Genomic DNA, 16,982 nt, shown 5'->3' with positions numbered 1-16,982 from the left:
TGCAGAGCAAAAGTTTACTTCGTTTCACACATACAGTCTTTACTTTTAAATTGCCTTAAATTAAATTAAATCACCTAAATAGATCATGTGTTTACAAAGCTCAGTGCTTTTTTAATAGCTTTTCTATGTAAATATGACATCATTGCGCCTCTTTTTCAATGTGTCGCACTTGAAATAAATAATGGTAACACTTTACAATAAGGTTTATTAGTTAACAGTAATTAACTGTAGTTAGTTAACATGACCAATACGTCTGCAACATGTATTGGTCTTAATTTAAACATTTACTAATGCATTAAAATCAAAATGTTGCATTTGTCAGCAATTGACTGTGAATTAACATTAAAAAATTAACAACTGTATCTTCATTAACAAACATTGACAAAGATGAATACAAACTGTAACAAATGCATTGTTCATTTTAATACATTAACTTGTCAACAAATGACACCTTTTTGTAAAGTGTTACCAAAATAATGTATTCCACGGCAATAAATAATAATAACATCTGAATTGTGACATATAAACTAAAATTGAAATTGTGAAAAAAGGTCAGAATTCTATGTTAAAGAGATCAAAAGAAAAGCGTTTTTTTTTCTCAGAATTGCAAGAAAGAAAGAAAGAAAAAACTCAAAATTGTGAGAAAAAGGTAGAACCTTTTCCCATGGCAAAAAAAAAAAAAAAAAAAAACAGATTTTTTTTTTTTTTCAAGATGTCAAGTTAGAATTCCCAAAAAATATATATAATAATAATGATAAAAAAATAAAAAAAAAAAAAAAATTCAGAACCGTCTGAAAAGTCACAATTACAGTTATATTTTTTTTGGGGGGTCAAACAAGATTTCATATAAAGGTGAAAAGGTTTCCTGATGCTGTTCTTCACACATCACTAAACTACTGACAACAGACCTTTTTGTCCCATGCAATTTTGCTAATGCAATTTTAAAGACAGATCACCAGGCAGCTGATAACTTTAAGTTTATCACAAACAAAATCCCTGCTGTTTCAGTTGAACAGTGTTTAATAAATGCGTTTAGGGCTTCATCTCTGTAGCGGTCCAGGTGTCTGAGAGGCTGTTAGTGAGGGTATTTCTTCTGTTGAGGATGATTCACTGGAGCTCTGTTGTACTCAAACACTGGCTCTGTCTTATCTGTGGCATATATATAAAGCACAACATGACCATTCATTTTTATCCAGAGCATCTGAGGATTAAGCCAGATGTTGTTTTTGTTTTTTTTGGACCGGATGTTAATATAACTGAGTCACAAAACATAACTCTTAAATGCTATTTTAAGAAAAGGAAGGAGAAAGGATATAAAAACAACTGTAGTGAATAGATCTTCCTGGAAATCAATTGCTCAACATAAAAGGAAATCTGTTCTACACATTACTCTCTTAACAGTGTCTAAACGGTGTGAGAGACAGACTGATTCCACTGACAATGAAAAAATGCTGGACAAGCTGGAATCACTATATCCACTGCTTCTGCAGAAGTTTGGGAAGTCTGTTGCTTCAGCCAATAGCTGCAAATATGAGAGACAGACAGAATACAGATTTCTGCAAAGCAGCATTTTACCAATGGCTTTGGTTTATGCAATTTTTTTTTTCAATGCTATGCAAGCTGAGTGTCTTTCTGAGAGTTTTCTGAATAGTACAAAGACAAGCTGTGTTCATTCCGAGAGCTGCATTTGCTGTAAACATGAAATGTCTTGTTTGCAGAGAAAAGCAGCCATTGTAAAGCTGACCTTTATAAGGCATCATTTCTGTGTAATGTAATGTTTTATTTTCTAGATGACACGTCCTCATTGACGCATGCATTTGACTAATGCGACGCTGCAAATAAATTGATTCCAAATGCGACTGATAGTTTATTGAAGGAAATTCAACATTGGGAGGATCTCACAAAACTTGCCACGAACATGTTCAGATCAAATTTCACCTCACAAAATCAAAGAGATCAACATTGTACATTAAAAACATAGTTAAAAACATAGTTAGTCTATTTTTAGACCTTGTTTTCCTAATACTGATATTTTCATATCAATTAATCACATTTACCCCACAATTCTCATTATTATATATAAAATATTCTTTCTAGAATGCTAGCAAAAAATGTCAGTTTTGGTTATAGTCTCTCCAAGGCTGCATTTATGTGAAAAAAAAAATAAAAAATTAAAATAACGGTTTCCTGTTTGAATATGTTGTAAAATAGAAGTTACTGATTTTATTCATCAAATATGCATTAAGTTACATTTTAAAATATATTCACATAGAAAACAGACATTGTAAATAATAATTTTTAGAATATTATTTTTTTTCTGTATTTTGATCAAAAAGCAACATTTGTGAGCAAAAGAGGCTTAAAAAAATCCAACTTTTGACAAGGACTGTATAACTTCTTTTTATGTTTTATAATAATAGCGTGAATATTGAGACAGAATTGTGGATTGCAACATATTATCATGACCTACTGTCACTGTGTAGGCTGGACTGGGGTGGAAAGTACTGACCCTCGGCAGAAGCTGAGATCACAGCTGAACTAAACATGAGCCGCCTGTTTAAACAATATGAAAGCCTGTTCCTCCGTCAGGAAATGGACTGATGTAATGGAATATCTCTTCCTCAAACGACACAGAATTTCCCGGGATATTCCCACAGTAGTGAATTAATAATTATAAACTGATATCTTTACTTTTCAAACAATTATTATTTGTTCTTCAGGCCAAGGTTTTCCAAACAGGAATCGTGAGACTGAGGTCTTGATGGGTTTAACATGTTTTCACTGGCCTCAAATCAAAAGAATCTCTAAGAGGTTAACAGAAGTACTCACACGCAGCCAGTGAAGATACTCCTGCTCAGCATCATTTCTGACACCATTTATGTTACTCTATCACCATCCTGTGGAGGAACTAGCACGCAGTTTACTAAATGCTGATAACTTGACATTTCTGAAGACCAAATGACCAAAAAGCATTTAACATTTGAATAAAAAAAATAAAAAAAATAATAATTATATATATTTTTCATTTTTATACATTAGGTTATTTTGTATTGTGGGCTAAAAATAAACATTTTATGGACAGGACAGTACTTAATACAAAATAACATTCAACTTTTATGATTGCCTTTACTTAGTTAAAATTGTTACATTTTGCATATTTTGCAGCGGGTGTGCAAACTTGTGTGAACAAGTGTATATCAAATACATTACACACACACACACACAGATTATATTATATATATATATATATATATATATATATATATATATATATATATATATATATATATATATATATATATATATATATATATATATATATATATATATATATACAGTGCCCTCCATAAGTATTTGAAAAGTAAAGACAAAATTGCTTTCTCTGCTGTGGAATTAAGACATTTGCAAATATGATTAAAAGATGAATATGCGACGAACCTACAGAATGTCCCATTTTATTATTAGGTCTTTTGACACAAAACGTTTTTACCAAATAAAAAGGACAGCACTTTTAGAGTTCATCCCACTATTTGATGTAAGCAACAGTATTGGAACAGTTGAATTTAAGGCAGATGTGAAAGATTAAAAGCTGATATTAAGTTGCAGATCCATTGCATGTAATCAGAGCAGTGAGTCTGAACCCATAGACATCACCAGACTCTTGGTACCAAAACTCTACTGGCTCACATTTGTGAAGAATCTTGTCTTTCTATGTTTGGTGCTGATTAGAGGTTTGCATCTTGTTGTGTAGCTTTTGTAATTCTGTGTCAAATTCTCCTGTGGACTTTAGATGGACAGAGCATCAGCCCAGCTTTCTGGAGCTTGTTGATGATTTTAAAGATGATTTTAGGGTTCATTTTCACAGCTTTTATGATTTTTCTGTCATCAACTATTTTTGTTTTTCTCAGCCTATCAGGTCGGCGTTGGTTGCTAATGTTCCCGGTAGTTTCCAAGTTTCCATGCCCTTTGTTTTTCCTACAGTTCTAATTGACTTCCTTTTTTCTTTTAGCACTATTGATGAATGATATCATGTAATTTCTAGACATGTAGCCTTTGTGGCATGTTTCTCAACCACTAAACCTAACTACACGTTTAGATGTACTCACTTAAATCAAAAGAAAATCTAAATTATTATCAATAATTTTGCATAAAGAATTTTGCATTGTGACAGTTTTTTTTTCATAAATGCAAAAAGAAAAGGTAATACAAATATAAGCATCAAATAGAATCATAAAATCATAAGTGTAAATAAATACTCATATGCTTCTACTTTCAGTATCAGATTTTTCATCATTCTGCTGTTAATTAATCTACTCTGGTTCCTCTTCAGAGATCATGATGGTTTCACTGACACACTCACATGTTCGTAGTCGATTGTCTCTTTCCATCTCAGGGTTATTTGTGTTCTCCAGCATCACCTTCTTCCTCTCCTTTACCTCAGTCTTCCTGAAGGGACGCTGATATGGGAGCCCTATGTTGACAGGCTCAGTGGCTGCCCACAACAACAATCAATGTTCACTGACTCACACTGACGCATCTACATTTGATCATATAGCTCTTGTGAAAATAACAGCTATTCACTTGCCTTCTTTATTTTTCTCCTCTCTGTACTCCCTGTATGTCTTCCACCAAACATCTTTCCGGATGTCCTCATTGGGCATTGGACCCAGAGGGGGAGACCGGTGACCCAGAACAGCTACAGAACATTTGATAGAGGATTTATTAGTATACCAATGACAATAATAATAATAATAACCCTACAAAATAATAATATCTAATAAATAATATACAAGACTTCTTATAATATAGTAAAATAATAATCATAGTAATAACATACAAATGTTGAATATAAATGTTATAATGCAATTTTATAATAAAATACTAAAAATGTGATAATGTTATCAGTTTAAACAGAAATATAAAATAACAATAAAATGTCATATAAATAATAATAAAAACAATACAAATGAATATTAATAATAATTTAACATAACAATAAACATAATAATAAAAACAACACTAATAATGTAATCATTTAGAGCACGTCTTATATAAGCAGTAATTAAAAGTGCTTCAGAAATACACGAAAAATGACAGAGAGGATAGAATGAAAATGCAGACTAATAAATAAACAATCAATTTATAGATTATAATACATAAAATTAGCAGAAAGATAAATGCAATAAGTACATATAAATGTCATTCACATCAGAAGACACACAAACACGCACACACACACACACAGAGTTAGTTAGAGAGAGAGAGAGAAAGAGAGAGAGAGAGAGAGAGAGATTATTTAACTTATTTACTGCACATTCACACACATGTCGTCCAGCAGCGCTCACCGGTGGACAGAAGACCCCTCGCGTGACGCTTCCGCGCCACATCCACGGCCGCCCGCCATGCTGTATTATATATTTTTTGTTGTTTGTTTGTTTGTTTTTGTTTTCCACACGCCGCGCTGCGCAGCGCCTTGATGAGACGTAAATACACAAGAAGCGTGACGTAACGTGCGTTCACGTCATCGCGTTTGAGCGCTCACGCGTATTGGAAGGCGACGAGAAACCCACAGCGCGCAGGACTCGGGATTATTTCACGTTTCTGCACATCTGATGAATAAATACTCCTGTGAGTTTACGAGAAAGGAGTTTGTCGATTAATAAATGTTCTGCTTTAATTTCGAAAGTAGATGTTGTTTAGTGGGGATGTAGGGACAGATGGAGGTTTTCTGTTTTCTGTCTCGATGTTTTCAGCATATGGAATTAATAATGACTATAATTCATCAGGAAAATGTATTCGATTCGGTTTATAGATTATGGAACGGTATATACTTAAATATCAACATCTGATGCTGAAACGTACATCTGTCCACCCATCCATCCACCCATCTCTATCTATCTATCTATCTATCTATCTATCTATCTATCTATCTATCTATCTATCTATCTATCTATCTATCTATCTATCTATTCATCCATCCATCTATTCAACCATACATCCATTTATCTATCCATCCATCTTTTTATCTATCCATCCATCCATCTATCTATCCATCCATCCAGCCATCTATCTATCTATTTATCATCCATTCATTTATCTATCCATCCATCCAGCCATCTATTTATCTATCCATCCAACTATTTATCTATCTATTCATCATCCATCCATCCATCTATTCATCCATCCATTTATCTATCCATCCATCCATCTATTTATCTACCTATTCATCATCCATCCATCCATCCATTTATCTATCTTTCCATCCATCTATTTATCTATCCATCATCCATCCATTCATCCATTTATCTGGTGGTTTTCATTGACATTATTGTTAATGCTTCCTGTATTTTGTGCTCTCAGGTCTCCAGATCTGTGATGGATGATCACATGCAGTGCACGATCTGCTTGGATCTGTTCAAATGCCCGGTGACGATCCCATGCGGTCACACCTTCTGCAAGGCCTGCATCTCCAGATTTTGGGATGGCATGGACAAAGACTTCCACTGTCCTTTCTGTAAAAATCCCTTCGACACAAGGCCTGAGCTGAATCGCAACGTGTCTCTGTCGATGATCACGGAGATGCCCGCCACACACAGTCCAGTTAAGACGGATGTGAGCGCAGGAGCCTCGGTCCACACGGAGCCGGAGCAGATCTGTGAGCGGCACCAGAAGCCTCTGGTCATCTACTGCAGGAACGACAGCATGTGTGTTTGTTACGAGTGCTCTGTGAACGAGTGCAAGGGCCATGATAAGATTTTGGTGGAAGAAGAACGGAAGAATCGAGAGGTAATATTGTATTTGACATACAAATGCTGTATAGTTTAAAATAGAATATCAATGCTATCTTTATGTGTGTGTGTGTGTGTGTTTATATTGGTTTTGTAAGATTCTGCCTATATACACTGTGTCATTGCTGACTTATTAAATCATTTATATTCTAATAATTTTTCTGTGCAGACAGGATTGAAGAAAAAGAGTGGAGAATTCAAGAAACACCAGGAAAGCGCTGAGAGAAGCCGCCTGGAGCTCATGGAGAACATGGAGAAAGCCAAGGCAAGACCTCATCATCATAACCCTCTTCATTAGGAGCTTTATCCAATATCATAATATCCAAACACATATGACATTATAGTGACACTTTACAATAAAAAGACAAACATGTAATTTTTTTAAATAACATTAACTAAAAATGTATAAATACAGAAACAAATATATTGCCCATAACTAATGTGAATTTATTGTAAAGTGTTAACAGCATTATTTCACCCACGGACAGCAAAAGGAGATGTTTTGAGGAATATCCAAATTACTCTTTTTCATAAAATGAAAGCAGACAAGAGCTGTCATGCACACATAAGGTCTAAAAACACCATAATATGATCCGAATGTAATCTATACAGATCAATATTTAAGAAAACGCAAAACGCATTCTGCAAAAAGCCTGGAATTTTATTCCCAGTTTAATCACATGCAAACACATGCAGGACTATTTTTTATACAAAATATTTAAAAATCTACACAAACTGATTCATATATTAATACACTGCCAGATGCCAATCCTAAAATCTTAAGCATTTGTTTATTTAAATCCAAACTTGACTTTTTTTGGCCAGGCCGTGTGTATGAGGAAAAGTATTGAAGGATGCATACTGAAGTAGAAAGCTGTAGCATCACTGCTCATGGTGTGTGTGTGTGTTTTAGCATGTCGTTCTCCCTCTGCTCTGTCAGGTGTCTCTACAGCAGACCTCTCAGTGGGTGAACACCAAGTTCTCACAGCTGATTAAAGTGTTGGTAGAGAAGCAGGAGGTGACACAGCTTTTTCTGGAGCAGCATCAGGAAGTGACTCTGATGGAGGCTCAGCAGCGGCTGGCTGTTCTGGAGGAGAGAGAAATGCAGCTCGCAGCGCTTCAGGAGGATATCAGCAGCCTGTGCTCCCTCCCTCCCTGCCAGCTCATCAAGGTTTCAGCAAGATTTAATTTAATTTAATTTAATTTAATTTAATTTAATTTAATTTAATTTAATTTAATTATTTTTTTAAATATTATTTTATTTATATTTGTAATTATTTTATAATTATATATTTATTGCAGCACATACACAAACAATTAATTAATTAAATAAATAAAAAACTGGCTAAATTTTCCTTTTAAATTAAATATTTTAAAATGCATTCATGTTATTATAAATATAAAAGAGCTTGTTGATGCTACTAAGATTGTTTTGGTGGGGAAAATATTACTATTGCAAATATTTTTACAGTGATATTTATAATCATATTAATTATTTATTTTCATGTGATTGTTTTAGAGTTGATTGTTAATGTTTATAGGTTTAATCTGTGTTTATGCTCCTGTTTGTGTGCTGACGCAGGACTCCAGGTTCATAGGAAGTGTCCCATGCTTCAGTGACGTTCCTGTGGATGTGCATGTGAGCGTACAGGAGAAGCTGACGCCCATCACAGACGTCCTGTCCCGTGTGTCAAAGCTGGTGTGTGAGGATCTGGAGAGAGCCGTACATGTGTCTGGAGGACAGGAGAAAGAGGGTGAGGAATGATCACACTCTTTTCACTGACCGACTGACGCTAAGTGCACCAGTTTCAGTCTGATTGGCAGATACTTTGTAATTTCCATGAGTCAGGACACATAGATTTCTTTTATCAGTCAGCTAGTAAACAAAGTTGTGTTTGCAAGCTGCTGAGTGTTTGAGATCAGTCACTGGATTTGCCAAATTGAGTCAGATTTGTGAAATAATCAGTGCATGTTATTTTAGTTTGGTTTGTAGTTGTACACACATTTTGAGCCATTTTGTACAACCATTATTTGAATATTTTTTTTCACCAATTTTTTCAATTTGTGTAATGTTTAATAAACCTGCTCCTAGATGAATCATAAACACTTTGAAGACGCTTTATAAAGAATAAAAGATTATATTATACCATGGGCATATTATACGTGGGCAAAGTCAGCCAAAAATGAAACCTTTTGGTCAATAACAATATATACTATATAACAGTAACAATATCTGTCTCCAGCCGCGAGAGGGCGCTCTGTGTCTTCAGTGTAGAATACAGCATCACTGAGCATAGCATAGAGCGCCCTCTCGCGGCTGGAGACGGTAATGTTTTCTATTGGTTAATTTCTCTTAGTTAATTTCTCTTGGTTCATGTCAAATTAATTCATAAATAAGTCTCACCTGACTAACTATGAAAAAAAGCCAAACTATGAAAAAAAGTGCGACTTATAGTCCGGAAAATACGGTATTTTATGGTCCTCATGCCATAGTCCTGTAAATTACATATTTTAACAAGTCATGAACTTTTCAAGGGAATAGTTTTATAAATAAATCATATTTAAAATACTGTTTTTTTTTTCTTCTTCTAAAAATCCTGTGTTATCCGTGTCTCATCGACATCCCTGTTTCATTGTCTTTCCGGAAGGCTCTCCTCAAGATAAGAGGCCAGTTCAGGCTGTTGTTCCCAGTCCTGCGACTCCATCGTATCCGGCCGAGAGAGAGGGACTGAACGCATGTACGCTCATATCATATCACCACAGGACAGTACAATGCTTTAAAAACCATCGGTAGTTTATTATTCTCATATGTTGCAATTCTTCTCTTCATCCAGACCGTTGCAACCTGACCTTCGACCCCCGCACCGCCAACGCTCACTTACGGCTCTCCCAGAGCAACAGGAGGGCGGAGCATCTGATCTCCGGGCCCCGCCCCGTCCTGGCGGATGAGTCCCGCTTCGACCACACCTGGCAGGTGTTGTGTTTCCAGAGCTTCACTCACGGCCGGCACTACTGGGAGCTGGAGGTGTCCAAACCCTGGGCGTATGTGGGTGTGACGTACCCGAACATCCCGCGCAAGGAGAAGGGCAAGCGCTGCATGGTGGGGATGAACGAGCTTTCGTGGAGCCTCCAGCTGGACGAGCGGCAGCTGAGCGCGTGGCACGCCGGATGCAAGGAGTCCGTCGCCGGTCAGCTGCAGCCGAACGCTCAGCCGCTGCGCATCGGGATGCTTCTGGACTACGAGGCCGGGACACTGACGTACTACGGCGAGGGACAGGTCCGGCTGCACGCCTTCCACTGCGCCTTTACACAAGCGCTGCTCCCGGCCTGCTGGATCGGGGAGGGCGTCACCATCACACTCTGTGAACCATGAGCTTGAACATATCTGATCCTGGGGAAATAGATGCATCATCCCTACCGTAGCTGAACCTGAGACGCGTGGCCTTCCTTTGCCATCATTTCCTCCTGGTGTTTCTGAGCGGTAGACGAGCTCAGTTTGTGCTCTGGAACGATTCGGGTTGGTCTGAGAAGAACTGTGTAAGAGCTGAAACATACTTCACACACAAGTCCTGTATGTATGCTCACACTGAAGTGAAAAAATGTAGGGAAATACTCAACGTAAATAAGTCTCTTATGCTCACAAAGACTGCAATATAATATTACAATATAAAATCAGTTTAATCAGTGTATTAGAATGATTTCTGAAGGATCATGTGACACTGAAGACATGCTGAGAATTCACATTTGATCACTTACATTTTAAAATAAATTCTAAATTAAATTGTAATAACATTTCACTTTTTTTTTTTTTTTGATCAAATAAATGCAGCCTTGATGAGCAGAGGAGATTTATTTCAATAACTATTCCAAAACATCTGTGTTTGTGTACTTCATAAAGTCTGTTTCTGTCCATTCTTTCCTGTGGCCAAATGATAGAAGTGTACTTGAACTTTTAAGAAGTTTTGAAGGGTTTGCATTGAGGGCCAGCTGTGCATTTTGTTTTTATGTTGTGTTTGAGTGAATTTACATTGTTTACTGCTGTTTCCACTCTAGTATATGATTCCAGATGATTTCCAGAACAAACAGTTATGTTGTGTTCATTTCCGTCTTGTTTTCCTGTGCTGTAGGATTCTTGTTATAGTGATTGTATTTGTACGCATTTCTACTGTATTAGTTTTAGGAGCATTTTGTTCATTTTTACAGAGTTGAAATACATTGTGGATGATGTGTCCAGCAAATTGATCTTTAAACACTTCAGATATTAACATCTGTGATTATGAAATTATATTTCATACTCTAAAACTCATTTCATTATCATTGGCTGCGTTCAGAATAACTTGCGTTCTTCAGTATAAATAATGCATACTGCAAATATCGTATTCGTATGCTATTCTGAACGATAGCCTTTTTATAAAGAGCCACTGAAAATTTCAACACTGTGTGCGATATATGTGAATATGGGATCATGATTATATGAAATCCTTCCTTTTATAGCATACTTGAGGTCTGAGCTCACATCTTTGAGCTGATTTTATGCACTAAAGAGTAGCAGGTGGAACTGGAAGCTAATATTGTTTGATTTTTAGAAAAGCCAATTTAATTTGCACAAGCTATCACAGCTGCAAGAGTGAAGGGAAAACTGGAAAAGCACATCCTTTGGGAATAACGAAGTCATTTTGAATTGTGTCTGTTTGTCTGCTTTTGAAACCCTGGTCATGAATAATGAACACAAAACATCCATAAATGACATGCATCGTTCCACTTGTATAGGTTTACTTTAATAAAATACACTTTAAATAAGACAATACTGCGAAGACCATGCATAACTGATTAATTGTATAATTAAATAAATTAGAGGAAAGAATAATGAACAAACGCTGTCCAGGAGACTGAAGGTGCATGAAGGGTTAAAGTGCATCTTTAGTCTGAACTGCTGCTGCATGCTACAGAGATGCTAAGACTCGTACACACTGCTGCAGAACACGTCTGAACGAGCTTCATCACAATATACAGCATGTGGTGTTTGTGAAGGGGTTTTACACAATGCTCAGTTAATTTGATTGATTTTTAATGAAAATGATTGCAAAAGAAGCCAAAGTGGAATCAACCACAGCATGTTGCAGGGAAACAACAAGCGAACAGCCCGTCCAATCAGAATCAAGAATCACTAACTGTTGTATAAAACAGATTTGCAGAACATAAAACTCAAATACACTCACCCTCAGGTCGTCCGAGATGTAGATGAGTTTGTTTCTTAATCAGATTTGGAAAAATGTACAGTAGCATTGCATCAGTGTCTCACCAATGGATGCTCTGCAGTGAATGGGTGCCGTCAGAATGAGAGTCCAAACAGCTGATAAAAACATCACAATAATCCACAACACTCCAGTCCAACAATTAACACCTTAACAAATCTATCATTAAGATGTTTTAAACATAAAACCATTGCTTCAGGCTGAGTCCTATATTCATAATATTGCTTTCTGATAAGATAAAGTCATCTCGTCTGAATTAGGAGAGAAATATGCACCGTTTACAAGCCAAAGCAGCTCTAAACAAGCATGTGGGTGGATTTTGATGGACTTTTTCACAGGAGGAAGAGTTATTATGGATTATGGACTGGACTGGGATCCATTGGTGAGAAAGTGACGGAAGGCTACTTTTAAGAAACAAACTCATCTACATCTTTCAGCAAATTGTAATTGTGCACTGAACTATTCCTTCAAGGGATGCATTTGGCCAAATGTGCAGTAAAGGGGCGTTCGCATTTGATTTGCAGTGACTAGGTGTCCAGAAGTCTTGTTTTCCAAACTACGGAAGTCAATGGGGATTGCCTTTAAGCGACTGCTTGAGTGTGGAGTAACAAGACAGCAGTCAACGATCAACGATCTCTTATTTAATAACATTGGATGCAGCCGTCGAGAATGAACGACAACCAAAGCTCCGTCCAGAAAAACTCATATGCAACTAGCCTCGTTCAATCGATCTATACAAAAATCACTCATAAAATGTCTCCTAAATCAACTCTTTTTTTTTTTTTACATTTAGAAAACTCAATCAGCTAGCAGTTGGTCCCTCTCATTCACCAGTTATGAATTAATTAAAGTAGTTTTATGCATGTGTCTCTCTCTTCTGGTCAGGTCGAGTTAACTGGTGAAGTGAGGATGAGATGAAGGGAATGGAGAGAGAGAGAGGAGAGGATGTGTGCTCGCTGCAGACACGTCTACTGGTTCTTCTTGTCTTCAGGTGGAGAGTACGGTGGAGGCTTGTCCTTCAGAATAAAAACACAACAATATTCTCAAATTGTTACACGGGTTGCTACGTTTTGCTTTGATGAAACTCTACAGGTTGCATGTAGATTCAAACATGTTTAACTAGATTACATGCACTTTATTATATGTGATCTTGGCAAACAGGTCGGACCTGGTTATATGTTGTCTTTGTTGACATGACAGAGCTGGCGAACTCACCTCGGGCAGATAGACTCGTGACGGAGCAAACGTAGTCTCCCTGGAACTGGCTGCAGCTTCGGCTGCTTTCGCCTCCGCTAGAACAACAAACACAGTTCATTTAAGACAGGAGTGACGTCTTGAACTATTAAACTCAGCGGAGTACAGTAGTGGCTGATACCTGCGGCGCTTCTGGGCAGGTCTGGGTCGAGAGGAGCGTGGTCCGTCGGAGCTGTATACGGAGGAGGAGGCATGTAGGCAGCTGGTCCATCAAAGCCAGGAGCAGTGGGGTAAAATCCACCTAAGGGACACAAATAAGTGAAAGTGTGGCGTCCCATGTACGTAATTTGTGCTCTGGATTTAATGCATGTACGCACACTTGAAACAATTCTTGTTGGTACTGAGACTCAAACTTTTGGGTCTGACTCTCTAACCTTTAGGCCCAAAATAACAGCTGTTTAGTGTCTGAGTGCAAGTTTAAATATCAGTAGATCATTTACTCAGCACTATTTTGGACATATATGTTGTGTATTAACCTGGAGGTGGAGGTCCAGGGTAGGCGTATCCAGGTGGAGGAGCCGCAGTCGAATACATGCCGTTAGCAGACGGAGGAGGAGGGTAAGCGTACGCCCCGTTCGCCATGTAAGGACAACCGTAATTAACAGTCACCGGTTGCCCTCTGGATGCTGAAATAAATGAGACTGAAGGTAATGCTTCCACATCAAATCAACAACCTGATGCTAAAACATTTCAAATGAAATTTAATTATGTTCATTTTAAAGCATACCCTGTGCCGCCACCTGTAGCATGTACTGTCCAAACTCGATCGCTCCTCCCGCGGCAAAAATCAACTTGAAGGTTGCAGATCCTTCCCAGCCGCCTGCAGCAGCGATGGAAACACTCTTCAGTAAACTTTATTACTACCAGTACATTATATTTGAAGTTGAACTTATTAACATGAACTTCTAAATTGAAGACCCTTCAATACAGTGTTTTTAACATGTATGCATAATATATAAAGACGTGTCAATTGTTTTGTATTAATTACATGATATGAAAATTAATTAGTTGAATCAGTTGCATTTATTTGCATTTTTCAAGGGGTTTTACCTCCGGGCTCGGCGCTGATGGTTCCCTTGATGTAGTTGGCACCGAGTACTGGCTGTTTGACCTCACAGCCCTTCATAAGATAAAACGGCATCATGAACGACTGCAGAGGGTCCTTCCCTTTAGTCCAGAAGATCACCTAAAGCAGTTTAAATCATGAACATTATAATTTACTGGGGTTGTTTACAAACCACTGAAAACACCTTATTGCACATGCATCCTGTAGCCAATCAGGAGACAGACAATGCTAAAACCCATCAGGTTTATCATATTAAAGATATGTTTAAAGAGAATGCAAAAAAATATTTATATATATATATATATATATATATATATATAGAGAGAGAGAGAGAGAGAGAGAGAGAGAGAGAGAGAGAGAGAGTTGTTTCCTTGCTCTGTCCTTTTCATCATTAAAAAAAATAAGATGATGCTCTGTACTCCTCCTCTTGTGTTACGTACCCTGTAAGGTGTCAGGTAAACGCTTCCCTTCTTGCTTTTTCTGAAGGCTTCTGGCAAGCGCTCTGTGTCACTGAACACCAGCTCCACATTCTCATACGACATCAAGACACTGCAGGAAAACAGACTCGGTTTATTACAGTCAGCACATTCTCTGCCAACACATCGCTGAACAAGGAACAAAGACTTTTGGTTATAGGTTCAAAGAATACCAGCAATCAAAGGAAGTCGTCTCTTGTTATATTAAATCACTATAAATAACAATAATACAATTCTACTACTGTTAAATAAATAATGTAAAAATATGACAAATAAATAAATATAAATAAAATATTTATTATTACCATTTATTATATATATAGAAATAAAATAATAATAATAATAACTGTCATTCTAGTAACAAAAAAATGTTTATCAATAATAATAATATTAATGAACATAATATAAATAAAATTTGTAATTATATAATAAACAACAATATCAAAATGTAAGAAAGAACAAAAAGAATATATATTATATATTATTATTATATGTTGTTGTACTTTAACATTTAACTGTAATATTATAAACAAAATAATATAAATAGTAGTAGTACTAGTATTAGGAAGTACCCTAAATACATTAAAATCAATACAAATAAAATAACATATAACATATTAAGATAATAAAATGATTGTAAAGGAGATGCAAAAAAAGTAAAATAAATAAAAATGCTTCAATAAAAAGTATCAGACAATATTAAATATATTTGGGTCTTATGTGATATATGATAATGATTTGTTGATATGTTAGTGAAATGCTGGTGTCATCAGTCTCAGTCTTTATTAGTTGTGTAATAAGATCACAGCTATTGTGAAACTTTAAGAGCATGTCATTTCTTTTAAAAGAAGGTTAAGAAGATTATTACTGACTTACTGAGACGAACACAAGCATTTACAGAAGATACGAATCCTACTATGGGCGAGGGCAGAGCTCTTTAATATTAATTAGGTAACGTGGCATGCGTCCTGCTGATTGGCTGCAACACAAGCGGGGGTTCGTCAGCCGGCATACGTCCTGAAAATTAATAGAGCTGCGTGGCTGAACCACTCTATGGGCTAAACGCTGAAGGAAGGTTTCCAAGCAACTCGAGCATGACTAAATTATTTAATATTCATAGACACAGACCTCGCCATAGTAGGATCCAGAAAGCTGCGCAAGATCCTTGTTTTTAAAAGATAGCAGCTTATGTGACTGAATACGGTCTGCATTTACAGCGTGTAAACAAAAGTATGCTTAAAATAATACATAAACAGCAGAAAGTCTGAGTGCAAATGAATAAAATGGGTGTGATCTAACGCTAACGCGTTGTTATTCAACACATGACACTGTACTATTCATATTATGTGAACAGAAAACCTCAAACACACTATTTTCTTTTTTTTTAATTATTATTATTAAATAAGGACGTTTTGGACAAATCCGTGAATCAAAAACAGGACAGTACCAGATTTATATATTGACATAAAATAACGACAGTAATCATGAATAGACACGACATTAACGTTACCTTTCGCTGTTGTTGATGATAACTCCTCCAGACTCAGCGTGATGCTTTAATCTGTTGGGACATGCTTGAATCTGTTGTTATTATTTGTGTGAAACTGATGCTCTACATTCTAAGAGCGCAACTCAAAGATCTACCTGCATTTCCGGCGTAAGTCACGCCCCCGGACGACGTCATCGAGCGCTTTTGAGATGGTTCCCGAACCTTCTCAAATAACAATAAATATTCATCTAAACAAAGGGGAATAATCTCATATTATTTTATTTTTCTTTGCTTAGATAGATAGATAGATAGATAGATAGATAGATAGATAGATAGATAGATAGATAGATAGATAGATAGATAGATAGATAGATAGATAGATAACAGTAAACAATATATTGCACTGTGTGCAACAGGCAGCCAGTGTCGACTTTTATTTTGTAATATGACATAATGCTTAAATAAGCCTTAAAACTACGTTTAAGAATATTTCTATTTCTATGTAGGTTAGAACTGATTATTTGAAACTCGATTCCGCGCTATTGTGTTTTTAATAAATAATAAATAATTTTCACGCATCACCGCTGTGTTAAATATGGAATCTGCCGCTTCTCAAAGGTCGTGCAGTGGAACTGACGCCATTTTGGATCTGAT

At 36.4% G+C, this 16,982-nt stretch overlaps 3 protein-coding genes across 3 annotated transcripts; 1 reads left to right on the top strand and 2 right to left on the bottom strand.

Annotated features, from left to right (window-relative positions):
• Positions 1-728: 728 nt before the first annotated feature.
• Positions 729-5,476, bottom strand: LOC113055852 (39S ribosomal protein L38, mitochondrial-like). The gene is made up of 4 exons (XM_026222220.1): positions 5,346-5,476; positions 4,586-4,696; positions 4,361-4,492; positions 729-1,149 (listed from the first exon to the last, which is right to left on the bottom strand). The coding sequence occupies exons 2-4, from the start codon at positions 4,659-4,661 to the stop codon at positions 1,076-1,078; spliced, it is 282 nt and encodes a 93-aa protein (XP_026078005.1). The 5' UTR covers positions 4,662-4,696; positions 5,346-5,476; the 3' UTR covers positions 729-1,075.
• LOC113055850 (tripartite motif-containing protein 65-like) lies at positions 5,462-11,588 on the top strand. Its single transcript, XM_026222219.1, has 7 exons — positions 5,462-5,628; positions 6,361-6,786; positions 6,958-7,053; positions 7,729-7,959; positions 8,371-8,542; positions 9,437-9,526; positions 9,623-11,588. Exons 2-7 carry the CDS (start codon positions 6,376-6,378, stop codon positions 10,159-10,161), a joined length of 1,539 nt encoding a protein of 512 aa, XP_026078004.1. The 5' UTR covers positions 5,462-5,628; positions 6,361-6,375; the 3' UTR covers positions 10,162-11,588.
• LOC113056473 (WW domain-binding protein 2-like) lies at positions 11,548-16,970 on the bottom strand. Its single transcript, XM_026223274.1, has 9 exons — positions 16,966-16,970; positions 16,350-16,400; positions 14,804-14,912; positions 14,348-14,483; positions 14,025-14,117; positions 13,774-13,923; positions 13,419-13,538; positions 13,259-13,335; positions 11,548-13,059 (listed from the first exon to the last, which is right to left on the bottom strand). Exons 1-9 carry the CDS (start codon positions 16,968-16,970, stop codon positions 13,012-13,014), a joined length of 789 nt encoding a protein of 262 aa, XP_026079059.1. The 3' UTR covers positions 11,548-13,011.
• Positions 16,971-16,982: the final 12 nt, after the last annotated feature.

This window comes from Carassius auratus, chromosome 37 (genome assembly GCF_003368295.1).
Source record: "Carassius auratus strain Wakin chromosome 37, ASM336829v1, whole genome shotgun sequence".
Classification (NCBI taxonomy): domain Eukaryota; kingdom Metazoa; phylum Chordata; class Actinopteri; order Cypriniformes; family Cyprinidae; genus Carassius; species Carassius auratus.
The sequence above is the reverse complement of the archived record's forward strand: the minus strand, read 5'-3'. Positions and strand labels throughout refer to the sequence as shown.

What these genes read in the sequence shown, in the direction of transcription:
- LOC113056473 (XM_026223274.1), bottom strand. An exon ending in TTTACCTGACACCTTACAGG is followed by an intron (nt 14,484 to 14,803) that starts GTACGTAACACA and finishes AAACTGCTTTAG; the next exon opens with GTGATCTTCTGGACTAAAGG. An exon ending in CCTGCCCAGAAGCGCCGCAG is followed by an intron (nt 13,336 to 13,418) that starts GTATCAGCCACT and finishes TTGTTGTTCTAG; the next exon opens with CGGAGGCGAAAGCAGCCGAA.
- LOC113055850 (XM_026222219.1), top strand. Translation starts at nt 6,376, where the DNA reads ATGGATGATCACATGCAGTGCACGATCTGCTTGGATCTGTTCAAATGC. An exon ending in AAGAACGGAAGAATCGAGAG is followed by an intron (nt 6,787 to 6,957) that starts GTAATATTGTAT and finishes TTTTCTGTGCAG; the next exon opens with ACAGGATTGAAGAAAAAGAG. An exon ending in CTCCCTGCCAGCTCATCAAG is followed by an intron (nt 7,960 to 8,370) that starts GTTTCAGCAAGA and finishes GTGCTGACGCAG; the next exon opens with GACTCCAGGTTCATAGGAAG.
- LOC113055852 (XM_026222220.1), bottom strand. Translation starts at nt 4,661, where the DNA reads ATGCCCAATGAGGACATCCGGAAAGATGTTTGGTGGAAGACATACAGG. An exon ending in AGAGGAGAAAAATAAAGAAG is followed by an intron (nt 4,493 to 4,585) that starts GCAAGTGAATAG and finishes TGTTGTGGGCAG; the next exon opens with CCACTGAGCCTGTCAACATA. An exon ending in AGACAATCGACTACGAACAT is followed by an intron (nt 1,150 to 4,360) that starts GTGAGTGTGTCA and finishes TATATGCCACAG; the next exon opens with ATAAGACAGAGCCAGTGTTT.